Raw genomic sequence first — 20931 nt, 5'->3', positions numbered from 1 at the left:
GCAATAGTAACAAAAACAGCATGGTTATGGCACCAAAACAGACTGGTAAACCAATGATACAGAGTAGAGTACACAGAGACTAACCCATAAAATTACAATTATCTTATATTAGACAAAGGTGCCAAAAACATGCACTGGAGAAAAGATATCTACTTTAACAAATGGTGCTAGGAAAACTGGATATTCATATGCAACAAAATGAGATTGAATCCTTATCTCTCACCATTCTCAAAACGAAACTCAAAATGGATCAAGGACTTAGGAGTAGAACCAGAGATCCTGTATCTAATAGAAGAAAAAGTAGGCCCTAATCTCCATCACGTGGGATTAGGCCCCAACTTCTAATAAGACTCCTTTGGTACAAGAAATAAATCAAGAAACAATAAGTGGGATAGACTCAAACTGAAAAGCTTTTTATCACAAAAAGAAACAGTCTGTGAGGTGAACAGAGAGCCATTATCTTGGGAACAAATCTTTACCCCTCACACATCAGATAAAGAACTATATTCTCTAGGATATATAAATAACTCAAAAAGCTCAGCACCCAGAAAATAAATAACCCAATCAATAAATGGGCCCATGACCTGAACAGACACTTCTCAGAAGATGATATACAATTAATAAACAAATATATGAAAAAATTCATCATCACTAGCAATTAGAGAAATGCAAATCAAAACCACTCTAAGATTTAATCTTATTCTAGTCAGAATGGTAGCTATTGTGAAAACAAATAACAATAAGTGTTGGCGAGGATGTGGGGAAAAAGGTACACTTATGCACTGCTGGTGGGACTGCAAATTGTTGCATTCAATATGGAAAACAGTATAGAGATTTCTTGGAAAATTTATAATGGAACCACTATTTGACCCAGCTATCCCTCTCCTGGGTCTATACCCAAAGGACTTAAAAATAGCATACTACATGCAGACAGCCACATCAATTTTTATAGGCAGCACAATTCACAATAACTAAACTGTGGAACCAGCCTAGATGCCCTTCAATAGATGAATGGATTTTAAAAATGTGGCATATATATAAAAGAGAATAAAATCTTGGCATTTGCAGATAAATGGATAGTGTTGGAGAAGATAATGCTAATGAAGTTAGCCAATCCCCAAAAAAACAAATGCCAAATGTTTTCTCTGATTTAAGGAGGCTGATATATAATGTAATAAGGAGAGAGAGCATGGGAGGAATAGATGAACTCTAGATAGTACAGGGGGTTTGGAGGGGAAGGGAGGGGGCATGGGATTAGAAATAATGGTGGAATGTGATGATCATTATTATCCAAAGTACATGTATAAAGAAATGAATTGATGTGAATATACTTTGTATACAACTAGAGATTTAAATAATTGTGCTGTATATGTGTAATAAGAATTATAATGCATTTCAATGTCAAATAGAAAAAAATGAATAAATAAATAAATAAAAGAGAAAAGAAAATCTTATACACAAAAAAGATATACAAACAATCCATAATCATTTTAAAATGATTATCATTCATTATCTCTCTAAAGCAAATAAATATAAATTTAAATAATATGAAAAATTCCTTTTCCCTATGAAGTTGGTATAGACAATAATACTCAGTTTCATGAGGATATGATAAAGGCCAAATATATATCATATAAATAGATAGCTTACTTGCCTGAAAAAAATAAAAATTAAGCATAGTGAATTGTGTTGAAACAGAACAGATTGAAAGGAACATAAGACCAGTAAGTAAGCCAGTACATAATTTAGCTAGTAGTACTGGAAGTGGGAGTAAAAAAACAGGTGGCAGATATACTAGACTTAAGATATCTAATGATAAATGAGATTTAGTAAGGAATCAAAGATTACTCCCAAGTCTCACCTTTGATTGCTAATGGATGATGAGATTACATAAATCCACCTTAAGTTTGATGGGAAGATTTCTCTCTCTCTCTCTCTCTCTCTCTCTCTCTCTCTCTCTCTCTCTCTCTCTCACACACACACACACACACACACACACACGTGCAGTCTCATATAGAATTTATTTTTTTTCTTTTGAGACAAAAATGAATTTCTCTTACACATTTTCCTTATTCTCAAGACTGTGCATATTTCTTTGCCCACTACAAGTGAATATGTACCAGAAAGTCATCATCACGAGCTTTACATGTATATCTCATTTAATTTTCTTAACACCATAAGTTAACTGTTATCCTACTTTACAGTTGAAGAAGCACATTCAGAGATATTATGTGATTTATACAAGGTCAGAAACATGCGAGGTGAGCCTAAGATTTAAATCCATTTTTTTCTGTTCAGTTCCCAATCAGTGAACATTCTTCATACCATCTTCATATATTGGTCATTTACAATTTAGATAAGTAACAGAAGTTAGGCAAAGGATAGACTTCCATTTTGACAAAGATTCTTTCTGGTAAAAATGGTTCACCCTTGGGGCTGTGGTTGTGGCTCAGCAGTAGAGTGTTTGCCTAGCATGTGTGAGACACTAGGTTCGATCCTCAGAACCACATAAAAACAAACAAACAAACAAACAAATAAATAAAGGTATTTAAAAAATAGTTCACTCACCAAAGATTTTGCTTGAAATTATAATGGCATCTAGATTATGATAACCTACTTTAAATACTATGCTCACTGGATCTGCCAGATGTGCCTATCTTGATTAACCTTTATTCTACCAGGTGCTTCCAATTAAGCTAGAAATGTTGTGATGACACCTTGATTATTCACCTGACTTTTGCAAGTGAAAAGGTTACACCTACCCAAGGCTCTAAATGTCAAAATCAAGTCAACATTCATTCTTTTCATAAGCTCTTACCTTTAACTTACAAAGTAGTGTCAACTGCATGCTAAGTACTATGTTGAGTTTTGACAATACAAAGAAGGTTTAAAATGGCCTTATTCTTCAAGGAGTTCACTTCTAGATGGCAAGTAGTTATAAAAATATTTATGTTTAAATCGAGAAGTACTATGATATTGTTGATCTGTAGTGTGTAGGGTAATCAAAGAGTGCCATTAAAGGCATTCGGGAGCTTGGGGAAAAGTTGAAATATTTGTCCTTAACCAGATAAGAAGGGGAAAGAGGATTTTCAGTTCTGGTTGGCTGTAGCATAGACTTGAAGTATGAAGAGTACAGAGTTTTGCAGACATCAATCGTGAAACCTCTGAATGCCAAAGTAGATGTGGCTTTAACCTGTGGACGATGTAGAATTATTGCAGAGTCATTGGCAAGGGAGTAACATGGTCCCATTTGTATATTAAAAATATGGATTCATAAATAAAGGCAGGGAGATCAGCTAGAGTATTTGTAGAAGTTCATGTAAACATCAATAAGATCAGAATGAGGCTGAGTTGGAAGGGAAAGGCATTGTGTGGATTTGGTTATTGTTCATGATGATGTGAGTAAAAGAAGAAGCTGAGAGGATTCTCAGAGTTTTGCGTGACTCACTGGGTACATGAAAATGCTACTTGTGAACTTGGAGGAACAGCAAGTTTGGGGAGAAAATGATGACTTTTGGACATGTTTAGTTTGAAGAATTGGTGAGACATTCACATGGAGATGTCAAATAGACATTGTATTTCAAGTGTCTGGAGTTTATAAGAGTGATATGGGCTGGAGATTTAATGTTCATCAGTACTACCTGACAATGGGTTTATTAGGATTAGGTAACATGCATGTGGATAAAATGTATATGCTTGCAAGTTAACTTTTTCTGATCATACTATTTTATATAAAAATGTAAACTTCTAACACTTTTTTCACAGATACAGCTGAAATAAATCATAGCTACTACTTATAACATTTGCTATGAGTTGTACTGTATTGTGATTTATTTATTTATTTTTTGCTGTTCATCAAAACTATTTCATATCAAAGTAATTATGCCCTTTTTTATATGAACAAATTGAATTTGAGATTAGTATAAATTGGACAAGGCAATACAGTAGCAGAACTGGAGAGCTTCAAAGCCAGTATTCTTTCCTACATCTCATTTTCCAGATTGAATTTATGCCAGCACTAACCACAGGTTGCAGTCACACAGTAAGCTGCTGAAAAGGGTTCATCTCCATTCTCATCTCTGGCCAGGAGCCCAGCAGGTGATGACAAATAAGCTCCTGTGGAATTGTGGGTAGACACTGGATTTGTAAGCCAAAGGAATCCTTTTATAGCTCTTTGCTTCATCTTTTCTCCTGCTTTCCCAGGGTGTACGAAACCCTCCAGCGCTAGGACCCACCGGAATCCAGGCCTCTATGGCACCTCCATTCAGCACTCGCGTCCAGCTGCTTCTCTTGCGAGCAGTAGGTTTTCTCATAGGCCTAATAGGCCAAGCGGCTCGAGCCTTTGGCGGCCCAAAATTTGACTCAAGAACCACCGGTCCAGTGAACGAACCCTTGCTTCTGCTTTCTGCAATACAGCTGGCTAAGCTGATTAGACAGAGGAAGGTGAGAGCACAAAGGGAGCAGATTTAGAAGTGGGTGCAGGGGACATATTTTAGTCTCAGACTCCTGGAAGTTTAGTGGTGGTAATGGTTGTGTTACATGACTGAGTTGAGGAAATCAATTTCCTTTCCACCCTCTACTATGAGACTTGGGAGAGGCTTTCAAATGGGGATTAAAAGGAAACTTCTGTGAGTCATAGTGTGCATGTTTATACATTTGCTGTAAGCACTGGTTGGATTATTTTGGCATCCTTCAGTCATTATGTCCATTTGTCCTGTTTGTGCAAAATAATTGTGCAGAAGAAAGACCAGGAGTGGTTTTTGAAACTGATTCTCAACAATGGGGTTTCTCTCCCTCTTCCTTTTTGCTTTCTGTCCAAGGTGTTTTTTTTTTTTTCTTTTTTAATTTAGAAGAACAGTAGTATTTGGTCTAAAATAGTGATTACTGTGGCTACCAGTAATAATTAAACATATTTTATCTCACTGATGTAGTTCTACAGGTAATATCCATGTAAAATAATTGGGGTAAAATGATTTGTACAAATGCATGAAAATTTACAAATTATTAATTTTAAGCAGCTTAAGCAATCATTTTTCTCTACAGTTGTTCTGGCAGGACTAGTAATCTCCTTGTCATATGATTGGTGGATTCCCTAGAGGTGTTGGGCTATTTCCTAGTATTGTTTTTCACTTCTTATCTTTATTTCTCTATTGTTTCATTTAACTCCTGGTTACCTTTAAACAACATATTTTGTCTTATTCCTCAATTTACTCCCCAACATCCACTAATCATGCATGGTTTTGCTAATAGGCAGATAGTGGGATGTAGTGTAAAGATAGTAGATTAAACTGTTGGTGTGTATTTCCATAGCCTGGGCAAGGATTGCCATGACAATTGCAAATAATACACGTCAAGTCTCTGGCACACAATAAGTTCTGTAGCATAGAGATTACAAGAATGAACACTGGAGCCGGATTACTGGGGTTCAGAAATCCTAGCTGTCTTGCTATGTGGATGTGTGATCTTGGAAAAATCCTGTAAACTTTTGTGCCTCTAAATATCCTGTAAGAAAAATGGACTAGATAGTAGAATCTACTGTATGGAGTTGTGAAGATTGAATGAGTTCATACACATGAAGCTTTTAAAACACTTCCTGGCATAATAGTCCTGGCTAAAATTACTACCATCAAGTTTTTGATAGCTGTTATTTATATGTTCATGCTTGCCCATGATAAGAGCTTATCTAGGTATATTTTATATTAAAGTGTTCTGAAGAGAAGTGAAGTAGATATAAAATCTTATTTGTATGAGTCTTCCTTCAGTCCCACCAAGGTTGTGTCTCTAGTGATGTTGATATATACACCATTAGACCTTAACTTTTGTTATATATATTTTAAAACTTTCTTCCTTTCTCTAGAGAAATGGTTGGGGGGTAGGAGGGATTGGCCATCCAGGGACATGTGACAATGTATGGGAACATTTTGGGTTTCACAACTGAATGAGTACCAGGGATGCTGCTAAACACACTCCAATGCACAGGACAGCCCTCTCCATAGTAGATTTATTTGGCTCAATCTTTCAATAGTGCCAAAATTGAGAAATTCTACTCAAGCGTTATTTGAGAAAACTGGATTCTTTCCAGTCTTATTTGCTAAGGCCTGAGAGAAAGCCATTTTATAATAAATAGGTAACTTGACCTATTTTTTATGTAAGACTGGGTTAATACCAGTTAAATTTTTAGTCAAATCTAGGACTCTAGTTGTGATAATAACAGCCATCATTTATCGAGTGCTTATTGCACACTATTAACTTTGTGAATTTTATCTCCAATTTGCATATTAAATGCCAATAAATTATTTAAGATCAAGATGGAGGAGGAATTGATGCTAATACCTAACTCCAATAGACTGTATATACTGACTCAGATTCTGTCACCCACATGCATTTGAATGCTATCTTTTGGTGCCTCAATACATGGATGAGTAAATTCTATATACCAGATGCAAGAAAATTCTAAACTGCTGGTATCTTCACTTTGCCTTAAGATCATTTTCAGCAAAATCAAGTATCTTCCTTTTCCTTTGACTGTGCTATCAGAATGGCACCTGTATTTTTTAGTATTTATCTATTACAGGATTAACAAGGCCATTTAGTCTGTTTTCCTTATCCCTCCAAAGGTCAAAGTTTTACCTTTTATCTTTTTCTTAAATATCAGTAATTGAGTGACAGTTTCCTTAAATGTAAAATGGGATAAAATAATTTTACCTATTTCATAAAGTTATTGGGATACTTGAATGAAATAACAGCTCTAAAATACTCAGCACATTCTCAATGAAAGTTAACTTTAATATTATAGATTATAGTCTTATCTTTCAGTAGAAAATAGGAATACAATCATGGATACTAGCACATACTGGGGAATTTTGGTTGGGTATCTTGGTTCCTGCTACTTACTCTTAGTTTACTCAAACATTCTCTCATGATCTACATTTACACAAATACCTACAAGTACACACATATATACCTATATATTCTTACAATATACAAGTATTAATTGTATTATTTTTATTATTATTAGGTGTGATATCAATATGTTCATGCTTGCTCATGAAAGAAGATTATATGCTGTATATAATTTATCAGATTATATAAAAATGTTCTGAAGGGAAGAAGTGAAGAACATACAAAATCTTATTTGTCCTAGCTCTCCCTTAGTCCCTGCCTTCTTAATACATAGAAATGTTCTCATCAGAAAACAAATAAATTTTATTAAGCAGCTACCATGTGCCACTTGAGGTAATGGTTAACTTAGACTTTTGTAAACTGAATCCTCATAACCACATTTTGAGGTTGGTACCATTATCATCATCTTATAGATGAGGAAAGAAGGTTTAAAACTGTCCAGTAACTTGTTTAGTGCCATATAGTTATGAAGTGATAGAGCCAGGTCAATCTGATTGCATATTTTCATGGCTCTTTATGAAAGAGTAATGCTTCCTGATCACCAGCTCTCTGATTGAACTATCAGTTCCTTCTAATTCACTTTCTATTATCTTTATGCTTGCCTTTCAATCCCTATATGAGCACTCTTTCACCACTCAGAATTCAGGCTACCTCTATTTTATCTGAAATTCTATAGCCTCAGTTGACTTCCAAGAGTGAGCCTTAAAAAAGAATATCAACTTATTATGTTCACTTCTATCCATAGCCTGGGCATTGTTCCTGCATATTTCAAAATTTGCTTTGGTTAGTGATTTCACAGTTGACAGATCCCCTAATGACATATATGATGATATCCTCATATGTTGTCAAAGTGAATGTTCATAAAGGCAAATCTAGATCCCAATTTAGTGTGGTACATTATGTCTACAACAAATAATAAATAAGGCAGCACTTTTTGTATAGGATATGGAATGAGTTTCCACATGTATTTTGAATGAAAAAATAATTTCTAATATATTGTTATTTTCATGAAAAAATCTTTGGTCTATCTCTATTTAGTATCTGTCTTTCATAGATATACCTATGTCTCTGAAAAGATGCACAAAACTGATAACATTAGTTAATGGATAATGTCAGGATTCAGAAGTATAAGGGAGCTCTTTCATTGTATAGTTTAAAATTTTTATTTATTTATAAGCAATACATAACAATTGTACACATTTGTTGTGCAAAGTGTGAGGGCAGAGAGGAATGGGAAGAATTTGGCAATAGGTACAAAGGTTAGGATGAAGTATTGCTGGTGTTCAATTACTTAGAGTAAATATAATGAATAATGAATCCTATGAAATGTTATTTTTAGATTGTTGGACCATTGTGCTCATGCTACCAACTTATATTAAATATAATTAGTAACCAATGAGGAAAATTTGAAAATTAGTTTTCACTTTTTATGTAACTAATAAAAACATCAGTGATCTCTCCTTTAGTCTGACCATACAAGGGGATATGTTGTACCTATTAATAAGCATGAAGTAGATCTAAAGGAGCTGATATGTAAATAGTTCTTGAAATATATCAACTGGTAAAAAATAAGGGATAGAACAATTAGTATACTATAATTAATCTTGTGGAGGGAGGAGAAAAAAAGCTATAGAGAAAGGAAGGAAAGGAGGAAGGAAAAGAGAGAGAAAGAGGAGAGGAGAGAAAGATGTTTTTACTTTTCATTTGTATTTTAGGGAATGAATTTTCTAATCACACACACCATCTTCATTTCTCTATGGCAGCATGGTTTATTGAATCAAGCAAACATATATATCCTGGCTCAGCCTTGTGATCTCTGTGAATTCACTTAACCTTTTCATGTTAAAACACTGAAGTAACTAGGAAAAGAAGGAACTTACATTAACATGATAAAGAATATGAGAAACCCAAAGACAACATCATAACCAAGGGGAAAAAAGCATTTCTTCAAAAATCAGGAATAAGATAAGGATGTCTACTCTCACCACTCTATTCAATATAGTACTTGAAGCACTTAAGTTCATTGAGCTTCAGTGGCTTTAGCTATAAAATGGGGATAACATGACATGTGTTACTAGGAGGATTTAATTACATAATAAATATAAAGTTCTTGGCATTTAAAGTATTTAAATGACAATTACTGTTGTGTTATATCCTTTAATATATGCTTGGTTTATTGATTTTTTTTTCCTACTTGCTATGGACTCAATTAGGGCAGTTGTTGAAACTTTTTTCCCACATCTTCTCCAGCATTTATTATGGTTGTATTCATCTTTTAAATTTTATTTGTTCTTTTTAGATATACATGACAATAGGGTATATTTTGACTTATTTATACATACATGGAATATATCTTATTCTAATTAGGATCCAAGTGTTGTGGTTGTACATGATGTGTAGATTCATTGTGGTCGATTCATGTGTTCAAAGGAAAGTGTGTCAGATTTTGAAAATCTATTGGGTGACATTCATTGGTGAGGTGGCCAGGTTCTAGACCTCAGTGTGAAAACTCAGGCCCTTAACTCCAGAGCTACCAGAGTAGAGGTTCAATTTGTGGTGGATTAAATTACCATTTATGAATGCTTTTAAACAAATATTTACTGAGAACCCAGTAGGTGTTTCTAAAGGATAGGTAAGAATTAGCCTATAGAAAAGGTTCATATAATATTTTTTTATAATTTTTTCAATCTTCCTTGCATCTATAATTGTATCTTCTTTTTAATTCTCAGTATTAAGCCATTATTGTGTGTGTACTCTCCTCATTCTCCATCATACTTGTTATGGTTTATCTGTTTTATGGGTATTTATAAGTTGTTTTTACTTATGTTTTCACCTTGTTGTTTTTACTATTGCTATTATTTCTTTGTCTTTAAACCTTGTTTTGTTTCTCTATAATTTTTTATTTACTTTGTTTTTACATTATTTTAAGTTGAATATTTTATATATTGTATTAATTTTATACTTTTACAAATAAAATCATATTATTTGTAATTATGCATGTATGGATATATCACAATGCATTCCAATTTTATATGTATATAATATATATTATATACACATAAAATATAAAATGAACCAGTTAAAAATAAATAAATAAATAGATGGAAGATCAACAGAGTAGAGGAAGATGACCAGGGACAGGAAGGAGGAAGGATAGGAAGGGAATATTGATGGGGATTGAAATGTAATATACATTTAAGAATATGTCAAAATTAACTACACTGTTACGTAAACTTCAAAACACTAAAAATGCATATTAAATAGCTTTAGCTATATCTCATAGAGTTTGAGATGTCACTCTTTATTGTCAGTCTCTGGATAATTTGCAACTTTAATTTTGTTTACCTCTTAGAGTTATACATTATATAGAGGAATGTTTTTGAAATAGTTAAGGTTTAAAAAAATCATCTTTCTCTATTTGGTTCTAGTATTACTAGATTATGATAATTTACCTAATTGACTTAAACTGTTTCTGAAACATTTGGCAATTTTAAGTTTTGTTTATGAATAAGTGCATGATCATTTTATGTTAATGATTTGGGGATACAGAGGTATTCATTTTTGATAGAATAAAATTTTTCTCTGTATGTTTTTGAGCATGTTGGTTGTACTATTAAGTTCCCATCTATATCTTTGTTTATAATGACTGTCAATTTCTGAGAAAGCTGTATTATCTGTTACTATTCTTATATTTCTGCCAAGTTCCTTTTGTATTCCCTTTTAAGTTTACACTCCATATATTTGCCAGATTTTTTAATACAGAAAAGAATATGACTATTGTAGCACCATCATGAACTTTTTATTTCATGTTTAAGTTTTGAAATGTGCTTAATATGATATTAATGGCGCCCATCCCTGGTGTTTTTTTCTTCTTGTATTTACCTAGTATGTATTTGATTAGCTTTCTGTTGTTTTAAAGGTTTCATTGTCTCTTTGCTCCAGGTGAACCTCTTATAAATAATGTATTACTGAGCTTTTGTTTTTTAAACTAAAATTAATTATTTAATGATTTTTCCCTCTAACGGGTAAATTCATTCCTTCACACTTAGTATGATACAATTGTTTTATTCCACTTCATACTATATTTATTATACTTTCCCTTTCCTTACTTTTTCAGTCTTAAACAAATTTATTTTCATTTACTTTGTATTGAGGGAATATACATTTCTTTGTAATTTCCTAATACATATTGCTTCATGTCTAAGAAGTATCATTAGAACTACAATTGCATATTATAATTAAATAATAAACTTATAGCACCTTCATAGAATGTGTTACTTGCCTTTTCCCTACTCATATGCCTCACCTAAATCCCTACATGCAGTGTTGCCAAATTTAGCAAATAAAAATACAACACACTCAACTAAATTTAAGATAAAAACATATATTTTAGTATAATTATTCCCATACAATAATTGAGGTTTACTTATGCTAAACATTATTTACTATTCCTCTAAACTTCAAATATAACTTAGCATTCTGTGTTTTATCTGGAAACTCTACCTTATGGTATAATGTCTCTGCTCTCCAACTCATGAGTTTTGCAGAGATGTGTAGTGTTAAGTTTCAGGGCATTAGTGAACTTTCAATAAGTACTTGTTGAATGGATGAATTTTTAAATAAGCAAATGCTATCTAACTAAATTATTGTATTTTCAGGTGAAGTGTATAGATGTTGTTCAAGCTTATATCAACAGAATCAAGGATGTGAACCCAATGATTAATGGAATTGTAAAGTACAGGTGAGCATTTTCACTCAATCATGGAGTCATTCATGATGGTTTTTGTTCTACTTCTGTGGCCATGCTACCTTAACAAGTTTTTTGGACTTGTCTTCCTCTGTGACCTTTCTTTGACTTTTCACTAAAATCTTCTTCTGATTCAGCACTTTTAGACCTTTATTCAGCTTTTATGTTGGTGTTTGCCACTATGCCCCATTCCCTAGCATATAGACTAGATCCTTGATGGCAAGGACTAAATTTCATTAGTTTTTTTTTTTTTTTTGCATATCTATCATCCAGAACAAGATCTGAAACTAGGTAGGCATGATTACATGCTTATTGAATTAATATCTGGTAGTGGTTTTAATAGAAGAAATTCACCCATCACCTCACATACAAACTTTTCAGTGTCAATTTAATATATTAGATATTATTTTCTACTGTGTTGTTATACCTGTTTACTTGGCACTAAAACTGACTTTCAGGGAAGTTTAGTGACTAAAATACAGATCCAAGAAATAATAGACAGAAATATGGACTGTAATTCTGCTAGCTTATAGCTTTCTTTTTTCTAATGGGGATTGAACTCCAAACCTCACGTGCTAGACAGGTACTCTAACACTGAGCTACATGTCCAGTTCCTCTACTTTTAGTTGACTAATGAAACACTATCTATCACTGTATTACCATCTTGCTAAACCTGTTCTTCCATGAGTCACACAAACAAGACATCTGGGTGTAACCCTAGACTCCACCTTCTTTCTTTCTTTCTTTCTTTCTTTCTTTCTTTCTTTCTTTCTTTCTTTCTTTCTTTCTTTCTTTCTTTCTTTCTATCAAATTTATCTTCTAACTCCAATTACTCAAATTTTGCTGTATCTCATTCATTACTTCATATCATTCTATCCTTCTCTGTTCCTTCATGTCCTAATCTTCTTGCCACTCTTTCACTTCCTCTGACCCATTTTGCTCTCTCTCATCCCCATAACTTTACATATGCTGTTTCTCCTGCTTATAAAACCCTTTTCCCTCCCTGATGTTAAGGTTTTAGGACTCAGCTTAAGTTTCTGTTTCATTTTATCTAATAATCTCAGCTGGTACATGATGTATACCTCTGAGCTCCCAGAACCCATTGTGCTCTTTGTGATTCTTGTATCTTTCAGAATCCAGAAATTGTCCTATGTTAACAAAGAAATTAATGAAGGGAATTGTTGAAATAGGTGGTTAAAGATTGGAAAATCCACAAATGTAACAGTGGTGTAATGCAGAGACAATAACTTCAGGAAACAGCTAAGTCCCTTGGTCTGATGGAACATATGGAGATTGGGATAATCAGAACCTAGAAGCTCAAAGGAGGTTACTTCAGAACTGGGATATCTGTGAAAAGAGTACTGCCTGGCAGCTGCTGATATTCAGAAACTTAGAGAAAAGTCTTTGCCCAACTGTAGTTAATATTTTCAGGAGCAATTGATATTTCTGAGGGGGTGTGTTAAGATTGGTTCTACAGTGTTGAAAGACCTAGGAAGCTAGAACTAACTATTGTTGCCTAGAAGAAAATACAGTGTTGTGAGGTACAGCAAGCAAGCTGGAAGGAGCAAATCCCTTCACCTCTTTCTTTCAGTCGCTCTGTAACACTCTGTATTTGAAGGATCTAACAGGGCACTGATATGCAAAGGAACATTTAACTTTCAGAGTTCCATCTTACAGTGAGATATAGAACACCTGGTTTGGAGTTGAGAGACCATTTCAACACTACATTGTCATTGGGTTCTTGTTTGTCTTACTACCAGACTTTGAGCTCCTCAATGATAGGGACCATCTCTTATTTATGTTGGTATCTTCAGTGTTTAACATATGATCTGATATGTAGTGTTTATTCAATAGAAGACTAAATAATGTGTCTATTCTCAGACTGCATTTTCTTTTGAGTCCAAAATGCAGCTTCCTCTTATGCTCTGCCAACCCATTTGCTTTCAAAGACTTCCTCAGTTATGATTTATAGTTAATTATTTCTCTTTCTTGTCTGGAAAGTTACAGATTTACTACTAGTTTTAGGCTTGCATCCTTACATCTGTGCTAATGAATTCATATATACATATATATATATATATATATATATATATGTGTGTGTGTGTGTGTGTGTGTGTGTGTGTGTGTGTAAACTTTGAATGAAATGGGAAATAGTCAAGGCAAGCCTGCTGTTAGTCCTATAGTTCAAAGATGGAAAGACATAGAAGTACACACTTATAGAGTACTACATAGCTGGGATGGAATTCTTCCTCTGTTTAATTATCATGTGATCTTAGGCATTTTTCTGAACCTCTCTGAATTTTTGTTCCATTCTTTCTAAGTTGAAAATTAACATAGACTCTCAGGCTTATAATTTTACAAAACAGTTTATAAAATCCTAATACTTTTTTCCTTTATCCCCAAAATATTTATTGAAACACTGTACTAGGTATTGGAGGATGCAAAGATGAACAAAATGTAGTCCCTGAGTTCCTGTACATCTCAGTCCAGTGGTTGAAACATAAAGCACTGTGTAATTAGGCATATAATAGGAAAAGAAGAGAGCAGTGTGGAAGCACAGAGAAGGTACTGTACAGCTATCAGGGAAGGGTTTCTGGAGGAAATAATGTAAAAACAGGATCCTGAGGAGTGAATATGAGTAAACCAGAAGGCAGCACTACACAGTTTAGGGGACTGTATAGCTTTCACCAAAGCCTGGGGCGAGAAACCTATTTGTATTTTTATCCCTTACCTTCTGCTCTATTTAGATTACTAGTTGAAGGTAGGATTTCAGGATATATAGATTTAAGGATTCATGATTGGGATGTCTGGTTTTAGCTTGTCTAAAACTATGGGTGTGTCCTTGGTATCAGGGGTCAAGAACTGCCTATTGGAACTGTGCCCATGTATAAAGGTATCTAGATCCATTTCTGTTTAAATCAACCTTCTCTTAGCAGTGTTTGATTTTGTTGATGATATGTGGCTCAGGTTTGAGCAGCATTAATGAAGGTGCATTCAAGACCTTAGTAAAGTGCATATAATTAAGCTATTAGGTCTTTCTCCGCCTTGGGAAGATAGAGCTAGAGAGTCTGAATGCTCTGTTCTCACTTGGTTAGAAAACTCTTGATGTTAGAGTGTTCCAAGAACCTGTATTTCTGTCAACAAGGAATCTGTCAGTAAATGGTACTGATAGCATCAATACTAATAGAACATGTTGAAAGAAGTAGCTGTTGCAGTTCCTCTCATTGTTTTTTTCTGATACAGGGACTTATAGCCTACATCCTAAATTTTATGTTGCCAGTTCTATGAGCTCTGTACTTTGGGTAGTTTAGCTGTGGATTTATCTGCTATGACACTAATTCTTTTATTTTCCTGACAGGGATATTTTTATTGTCAGAAAAACTTGATGATATTATAAATGATAATGGTAATAGCTACTATTTATTAAATGTCTGCTAGGTGTTAAATGCTATGTTTTCAGCTTTATTTCATTTTAATGACAGTGCATCTGGGTTCTATTGATACAAAAGTGTTATAGTTGGATAAACTGAGCTTTAGGAAGTTGTTAGTTGCAAAGCTGTGTAACAATCCCAGATCAGTCTTTCTCCAAATCCTGGATATGACCATCTGCCTATATTGCCTTTTGAATGGCTAGATTATTTGATGGGTAGAATATAATATTTTCATATTAGTAGCTTGCTGTACCTAACTGGCAGTCTCATTTTTCTACATATACAAGCTGCTAAAATTTTTAGTCAATGTTTACTTTTTCTGAACCTCACTTTTGTTTTATACCTACATTCACTGAAATCTAGCTTCTATCTGTACAACTAAATTTAAAAATGCCCTATTAATTTTAACACTTTGGATGCTTTTCATTGTAAACAGCAACAACAACAACAACAAAAATAACAGCTCAAAATGACTGAAAACGATAAATAAAATATATTATTACACAAAATAGGAAATCTTTTGATAGTTTAGCTAAAGGATTGATTTGTGACATAAAAAATGTCATCAGTAGCCTAAGTGTTTAATTTTGTCTTGGACATCCTCACTTATCAACCTTATTCTCATGTCTCAAGAACCAAAATTGTGATCAGATGTCAATAGGTAGACAATTTCTGGAAAGATGAATAGCATCACTGTGATTGTATTAAACAAATACAAAATCATACTCTTTTCAAAAAAAATTAGTTGTAGATGGATACAATACCTTTATTTTATTTTATTTATTTTTATGTGGCGTTGAGGATTGAACCCAGTGCCTCACACATGCTAGGCCACTGCCCTACTACTGAGCTACAACCCCAGCCCCCAAAATCATACTCTTAAAGCTAGTGATTGGAGAATTTTCTCTAATGCACATGACAGTGAAAGAAAGGTAAGTGCCTGAAAAAAATTGAGGTTTTATTAGTACAGGAGAATAGTGGATCTTGGGGTAAGCAACCAACAATGTCTACAACACTTAACATTATGACTTTGCTTTTGCTTTGTGTTTAATTCTTTTTTTCATGAATTATAATCATCTATAAAGGTGGGATTCATGGTGACATATTTGTAAGTGCACATAACATTTGATCAGTTTCCTTCCCTAGTACCTCCCATTCTCTGCCCCCTGATCCCATTCCTTTACTCTAATGGTCTCTCTTCTAATTTTTAAATTTGTATATAATAATTATATATAAAATGGTATTCATTGTGATATATTAATATGAGGACATAGCATAATATGGCCATGCCCTGCCACTATGATGTTTGTACCTTGGAGATAGCCAACCATAGACTGAACCCTTTGAAACTAAAATAAATCTTTTCTCCTAGAAGTTGTACTTATCAGGCATTTTCATGACCTTGATGGAGCAATGACTTAACATCAGCATATACACTTTGCAGTGATAAATCCTCCATCTTAGGGAAGTTTCAAAAGCACTTTGTATAATTTTTTTTCAAGAGAAACACTGTATTATTAAACAAAGGATGGGTACATTCATCCATTTTTACACATTCTTGTCTTTGCTGCCTTATTGGGAGATGTATTCCAAAAGGATTTTATTGATGGGGATTGTAAACAAAGTTGGAGATCAAACACTAATAATGTATGTAGATAGCAAGATTAAGAGATTATCATAAAAATCACCAAATTGCATGCCTAGAAGTTTCTGCCTAATTCTCATGTTGCTTCTACCTATTCCTACCACACACAAGTTCAAAACTGGCTTGAACTCTTTCAGTGATGGGGAACTCATTGACCTCTATTTCACTCTTGTAGAGTTTGAATGTAGCTGGAATCTCTTTTGCTATGGCTTTGACCAGTTGGACTCAGTTACCATGTGGACTAATTCTGTTCACTTTTCTGCATGATAGTCTTTCAGGTATTGTGAAGATAAAAATTGTCAAAACCCACCTGGGTCTTTTTTAATGTTTTTATTAGTCCATTATAGTTATACATAATAGTTGAGTTCATTTTGACAAAATCATATATGCATGGAATTTCACTTACTCTATTTCAGTCCCAGGTGCCCACAACTTTCTCTCTCTAAATCCCTCCTCCTATTCTCCTTCCTCTACTCTATTGGTCCTCCTTTTACTCATTTATTTATTTATTCTTGACTGGTGCTTTATACACATACACACAAATACACACACACACATACACACACACATGTATATATATACATATATACATGTATATATACATATATGTATATATTTATACATGCACACAGTGTGATTTTGTTATTCATTACACATTTCCTCCTCTTTTCTGTCCCTCCTGCCTCCCTCTTGATCTCCTTTTTCTTATCCACTGATCTTCCCTATATCTTTATGATATCTGATGTGCTCCCTTTCTCCTTATTTTTCTGTAGCTTCCACACATGAGATAAAACATTCTACCCTTAATTTTCTGAATCTGACTTATTTCACTTAACATGATGTACTCCGGCTCTATTAATTTAACAGCAAATGCCATAATTTTATTCATTTTCATAGCTAAGTAAAATTTTATTATATATGCATGTATACATATATATGTGTGTATATATCACATTTTATTTTTTATTTTTTTAATTCTTTTTTTATTATTAGTTGTTCAAAACATTACAAAGCTCTTGATTATTAATCTATTCATTTATGATGGGCATCAGGACTGATACCATAATTTGGCTATTGTGAATGGTGCTTTTATAAACATTGATGTGGCCATATTACTATTTATGCTGATTTTAGTTCTTTGGGATAAGTACTAAGGAGAGTGATACCTGGATAATATAGTGGTTCCATTTCTAGGTTTTTGATGAATCTCCGTATTACTTTCCTGAGTGGGGTTGTACTAATTTGCAGTCCCACCAAGAATGTTTGAGTGTACCTTTTTCCCCTCATTCTTGCTGGCATTTATTATTAGTAGTAACCTTGATAACTGCCATTCTGAATGGAGTGAGATGAAATGTCAGTGTATTTTTTATTTGCATTTCCCTGATGATTAGAGATGTTAAACTTTTTGTATATTTGATATATTTGTTGGCCATTTGTATTTCTTGTTTTGGGAATGTCTGTTTAGTTCTTTTGCCCATTTTTGATTGAGTTATTTTTTATGTTAAGCTTTTTGAGTTCTTTATATATTCTGAATATTAATCCCATGTCAGAGGAGCAGCTGGTAAAGATTTTCTCCCATTCTATAGGTTCTATCTCTTCATTCTCTTAGTCATTTTCTTTGCTGTACCAAAGTTTTTTAATTTGATGTCCCAATTATTGATTCTTGGTTTTATTTTTTGAGTTTTGGGAGACTTTATAAGGAAGTCAGTGCCTTTGCCAATATGATGCAGTTTTGATTCTATGTTTTCTTCTAGCAGTTGCAGTGACTGGCCTAATTCCTAGGTCTTTGATCCACTTTGATTTGACTTTTGTGCAGGGGGAATTATAGGGAGCTAGTTTCATTTTTCTTCACATGGATATCTAATTTTCCTAGCACAATTGTTTAAAAGGCTGTCTTTTCTCCAACATATTTTTGACACCTTAATTTAGTATTGGATGCCTGCATCTATGTGGGTTTGTCTCTGGGTCTTTTATTGTACTCTGTTCATCTTCGTGTCTATTGTAATGACAAACCCATGCCATTTTTGTTACTATAGTTTTGTATGGTAATTTCAGATCAGGTATTGTGATGCCTCCAGCATCACTCTTATTGCTCAGGATTATTGACTATTCTGTGTATTTTATTATTTCCAGTGAAATTTAGGACTTTTTTGTAGTTATGTGAAGAATACCTTTGGTGTTTTGATGGAGACTGCATTGAATCTGTATATTGCTTTGCATATTGTTTTAGTCAGCCATTTCGCTGCTGTGACTAAAAAAAATCTGACCAAAACAATTTTAGGGGAGGAAAAGTTTATTTGGAGGCTCCTGGTTTCAAAGATCTCAATCCATAGATGGTAGGTTCCATTCCTTGGGGCTCAAGGAGAGGCAGAACAACATGGAAGAAGAGTGTGTCAGAGTGAAAAAACTCATATGGTGGTTAGGAAGCAGAGAGAGAGAGAGAGAGTCTCCACTTGTCACATACAAGTATATACCCCAAAGTCATGCCCCAGTTCTCACCTCCAACAGCTATAACCTCTCACTTCAATTCCATTCAGTTAATCCATATCAGGGGATTAATTCACTGACTGGGCTAAAACTCTCAAAACCCAATTATTTCTCCTCTGAACCTTCTTGCATTGAACTTTTGAGGGACACCTCACATCCAAACCATAATAGTCATTTAAACTATATTAATTTTGCCTACACAAGAACATGGGAGCTCTTCTCATCTTCTAAGATCTTTGATTAATTCCTTCAGTTTTATGTAGTTTTAATTGTATAGATTTTTCATCTCCTTGGTTAGATTTATTACTAAGTATTATTTGAGGCAGTTGTGAATGGGATAGTTTTCCTGATTTCTTTCTCAGCATATTTGTTAGTGGAGTATAGAAAAACTGTTGATTTATGTACATTATATGCTGCTGCTTGTCTAAATTTTCTTATCATCTGTAGAAGTCTTCTGGTAAAATCTTCTGGCATAAGCAAACAGAGAATATTTGACTTATTTTCTTATTTATATACCTTTAATTTTCTTTAAATATTTTACATTCATATGACATACTATTTAGACAATTTTGAATTTCTCTTTTAAAGAGTTAGTATTTGAAACATTGAGAAGTTCCATTGTAATTACATACTTTGGTGTTCATATTAGTACATACATTCAAATTGTGTTCTTTTGGACATATTGATTTATTATATTTCCTTCTGCTGTGAATTGTATGTATTCTAGAAAATTTGTAAAATGCAAGAACTCACCCATAATCTTTACACCAAAGGAGTTGTTATTCACTCTTAACATTTTATTTTGCTTATATATATGTACATTTTTCATGTGTTTGAGATTTTGTTAAAAATATCACGCTGTGATCTCTTTTCATTTAAATTCAGTCAGATTGCATAATGAGAATTTCCAGAGTAATGAAACTTTCAAGCAACTGTGCAGTTGTCTATAATGGATATCTATCATAATTTGTTTGATGACAGGTTTCTTAATTTTTAATAAAAATAATGTTGTACAAATCAGCTTTCCACAGTGATCCTTGATAATATGTTAGATCACTGTTCTTATGATGGATTCTTAAAAGGAGAATCACTGGATTAAATGCTTACTTTGTAAGTCTTTTGGCAAGTATATTAGTCATATTATGTTTATATCTGCTCTTTAAATAAAATTGGGTAGTTGTTTAATTTATGTAGTTTGCATTTGTGCTGTTTAATTTCTTACTAGATTTGAGGCAGCCAAAAAGGAGGCTCATGCTGTTGATCAAAGGCTTTCAGAGAAACTGGAAGATGAATCCACCCTGGAAAAGAAATGGCCCTTCCTCGGGGTTCCTTTGACAGTAAAGGAAGCTTTCCAACTACAAGGTATTATCCTTTGTAATTTTTTGACTACAAGAGTTAAACTCAGAAGTGGCATACATTTTCTGAACAGATAAAATGAAAAGGACAACATCAAAGTGGAGGAGTAAAATTTCACTTCAGTTTTGAAATGACATAAAATATTCACCAAATTCCACAGAGAATTGAAATGGGTCATCCTATAATGGTCATCCTTATACCTATATGGCATAAGAGGCCACTGTGTTCAATACTAATCAGGACTCACAGCAGAGTGATGTTCTCTAGTATTATTGTATTAATTATATTGTGTTGATTAAATGTAAGACTAATTTATTTTTAAAATCTATTTAGTGTAATATAAATGTTGAAGTGAATATTAT

General features: G+C 33.5%; 1 protein-coding gene across 2 annotated transcripts in view; it reads left to right on the top strand.

Moving 5' to 3' along the window:
• Positions 1 to 4157: 4157 nt before the first annotated feature.
• Faah2 (fatty acid amide hydrolase 2) overlaps positions 4158 to 20931 on the top strand; it is a 144719-nt gene continuing 127945 nt past the window's right edge. For both annotated transcript variants that reach the window (XM_077107303.1, XM_077107302.1), the window contains exons 1-3: positions 4158 to 4443; positions 11562 to 11644; positions 20439 to 20575. In XM_077107303.1, the coding sequence (XP_076963418.1) occupies positions 4252 to 4443; positions 11562 to 11644; positions 20439 to 20575 (412 nt within the window). In that variant the 5' untranslated portion in view covers positions 4158 to 4251. The remainder of the gene's footprint in view (positions 4444 to 11561; positions 11645 to 20438; positions 20576 to 20931) is intronic.

The sequence above is a fragment of the Callospermophilus lateralis genome, chromosome X, assembly GCF_048772815.1.
Source record: "Callospermophilus lateralis isolate mCalLat2 chromosome X, mCalLat2.hap1, whole genome shotgun sequence".
NCBI classification, from domain to species: domain Eukaryota; kingdom Metazoa; phylum Chordata; class Mammalia; order Rodentia; family Sciuridae; genus Callospermophilus; species Callospermophilus lateralis.
The sequence above is the reverse complement of the archived record's forward strand: the minus strand, read 5'-3'. Positions and strand labels throughout refer to the sequence as shown.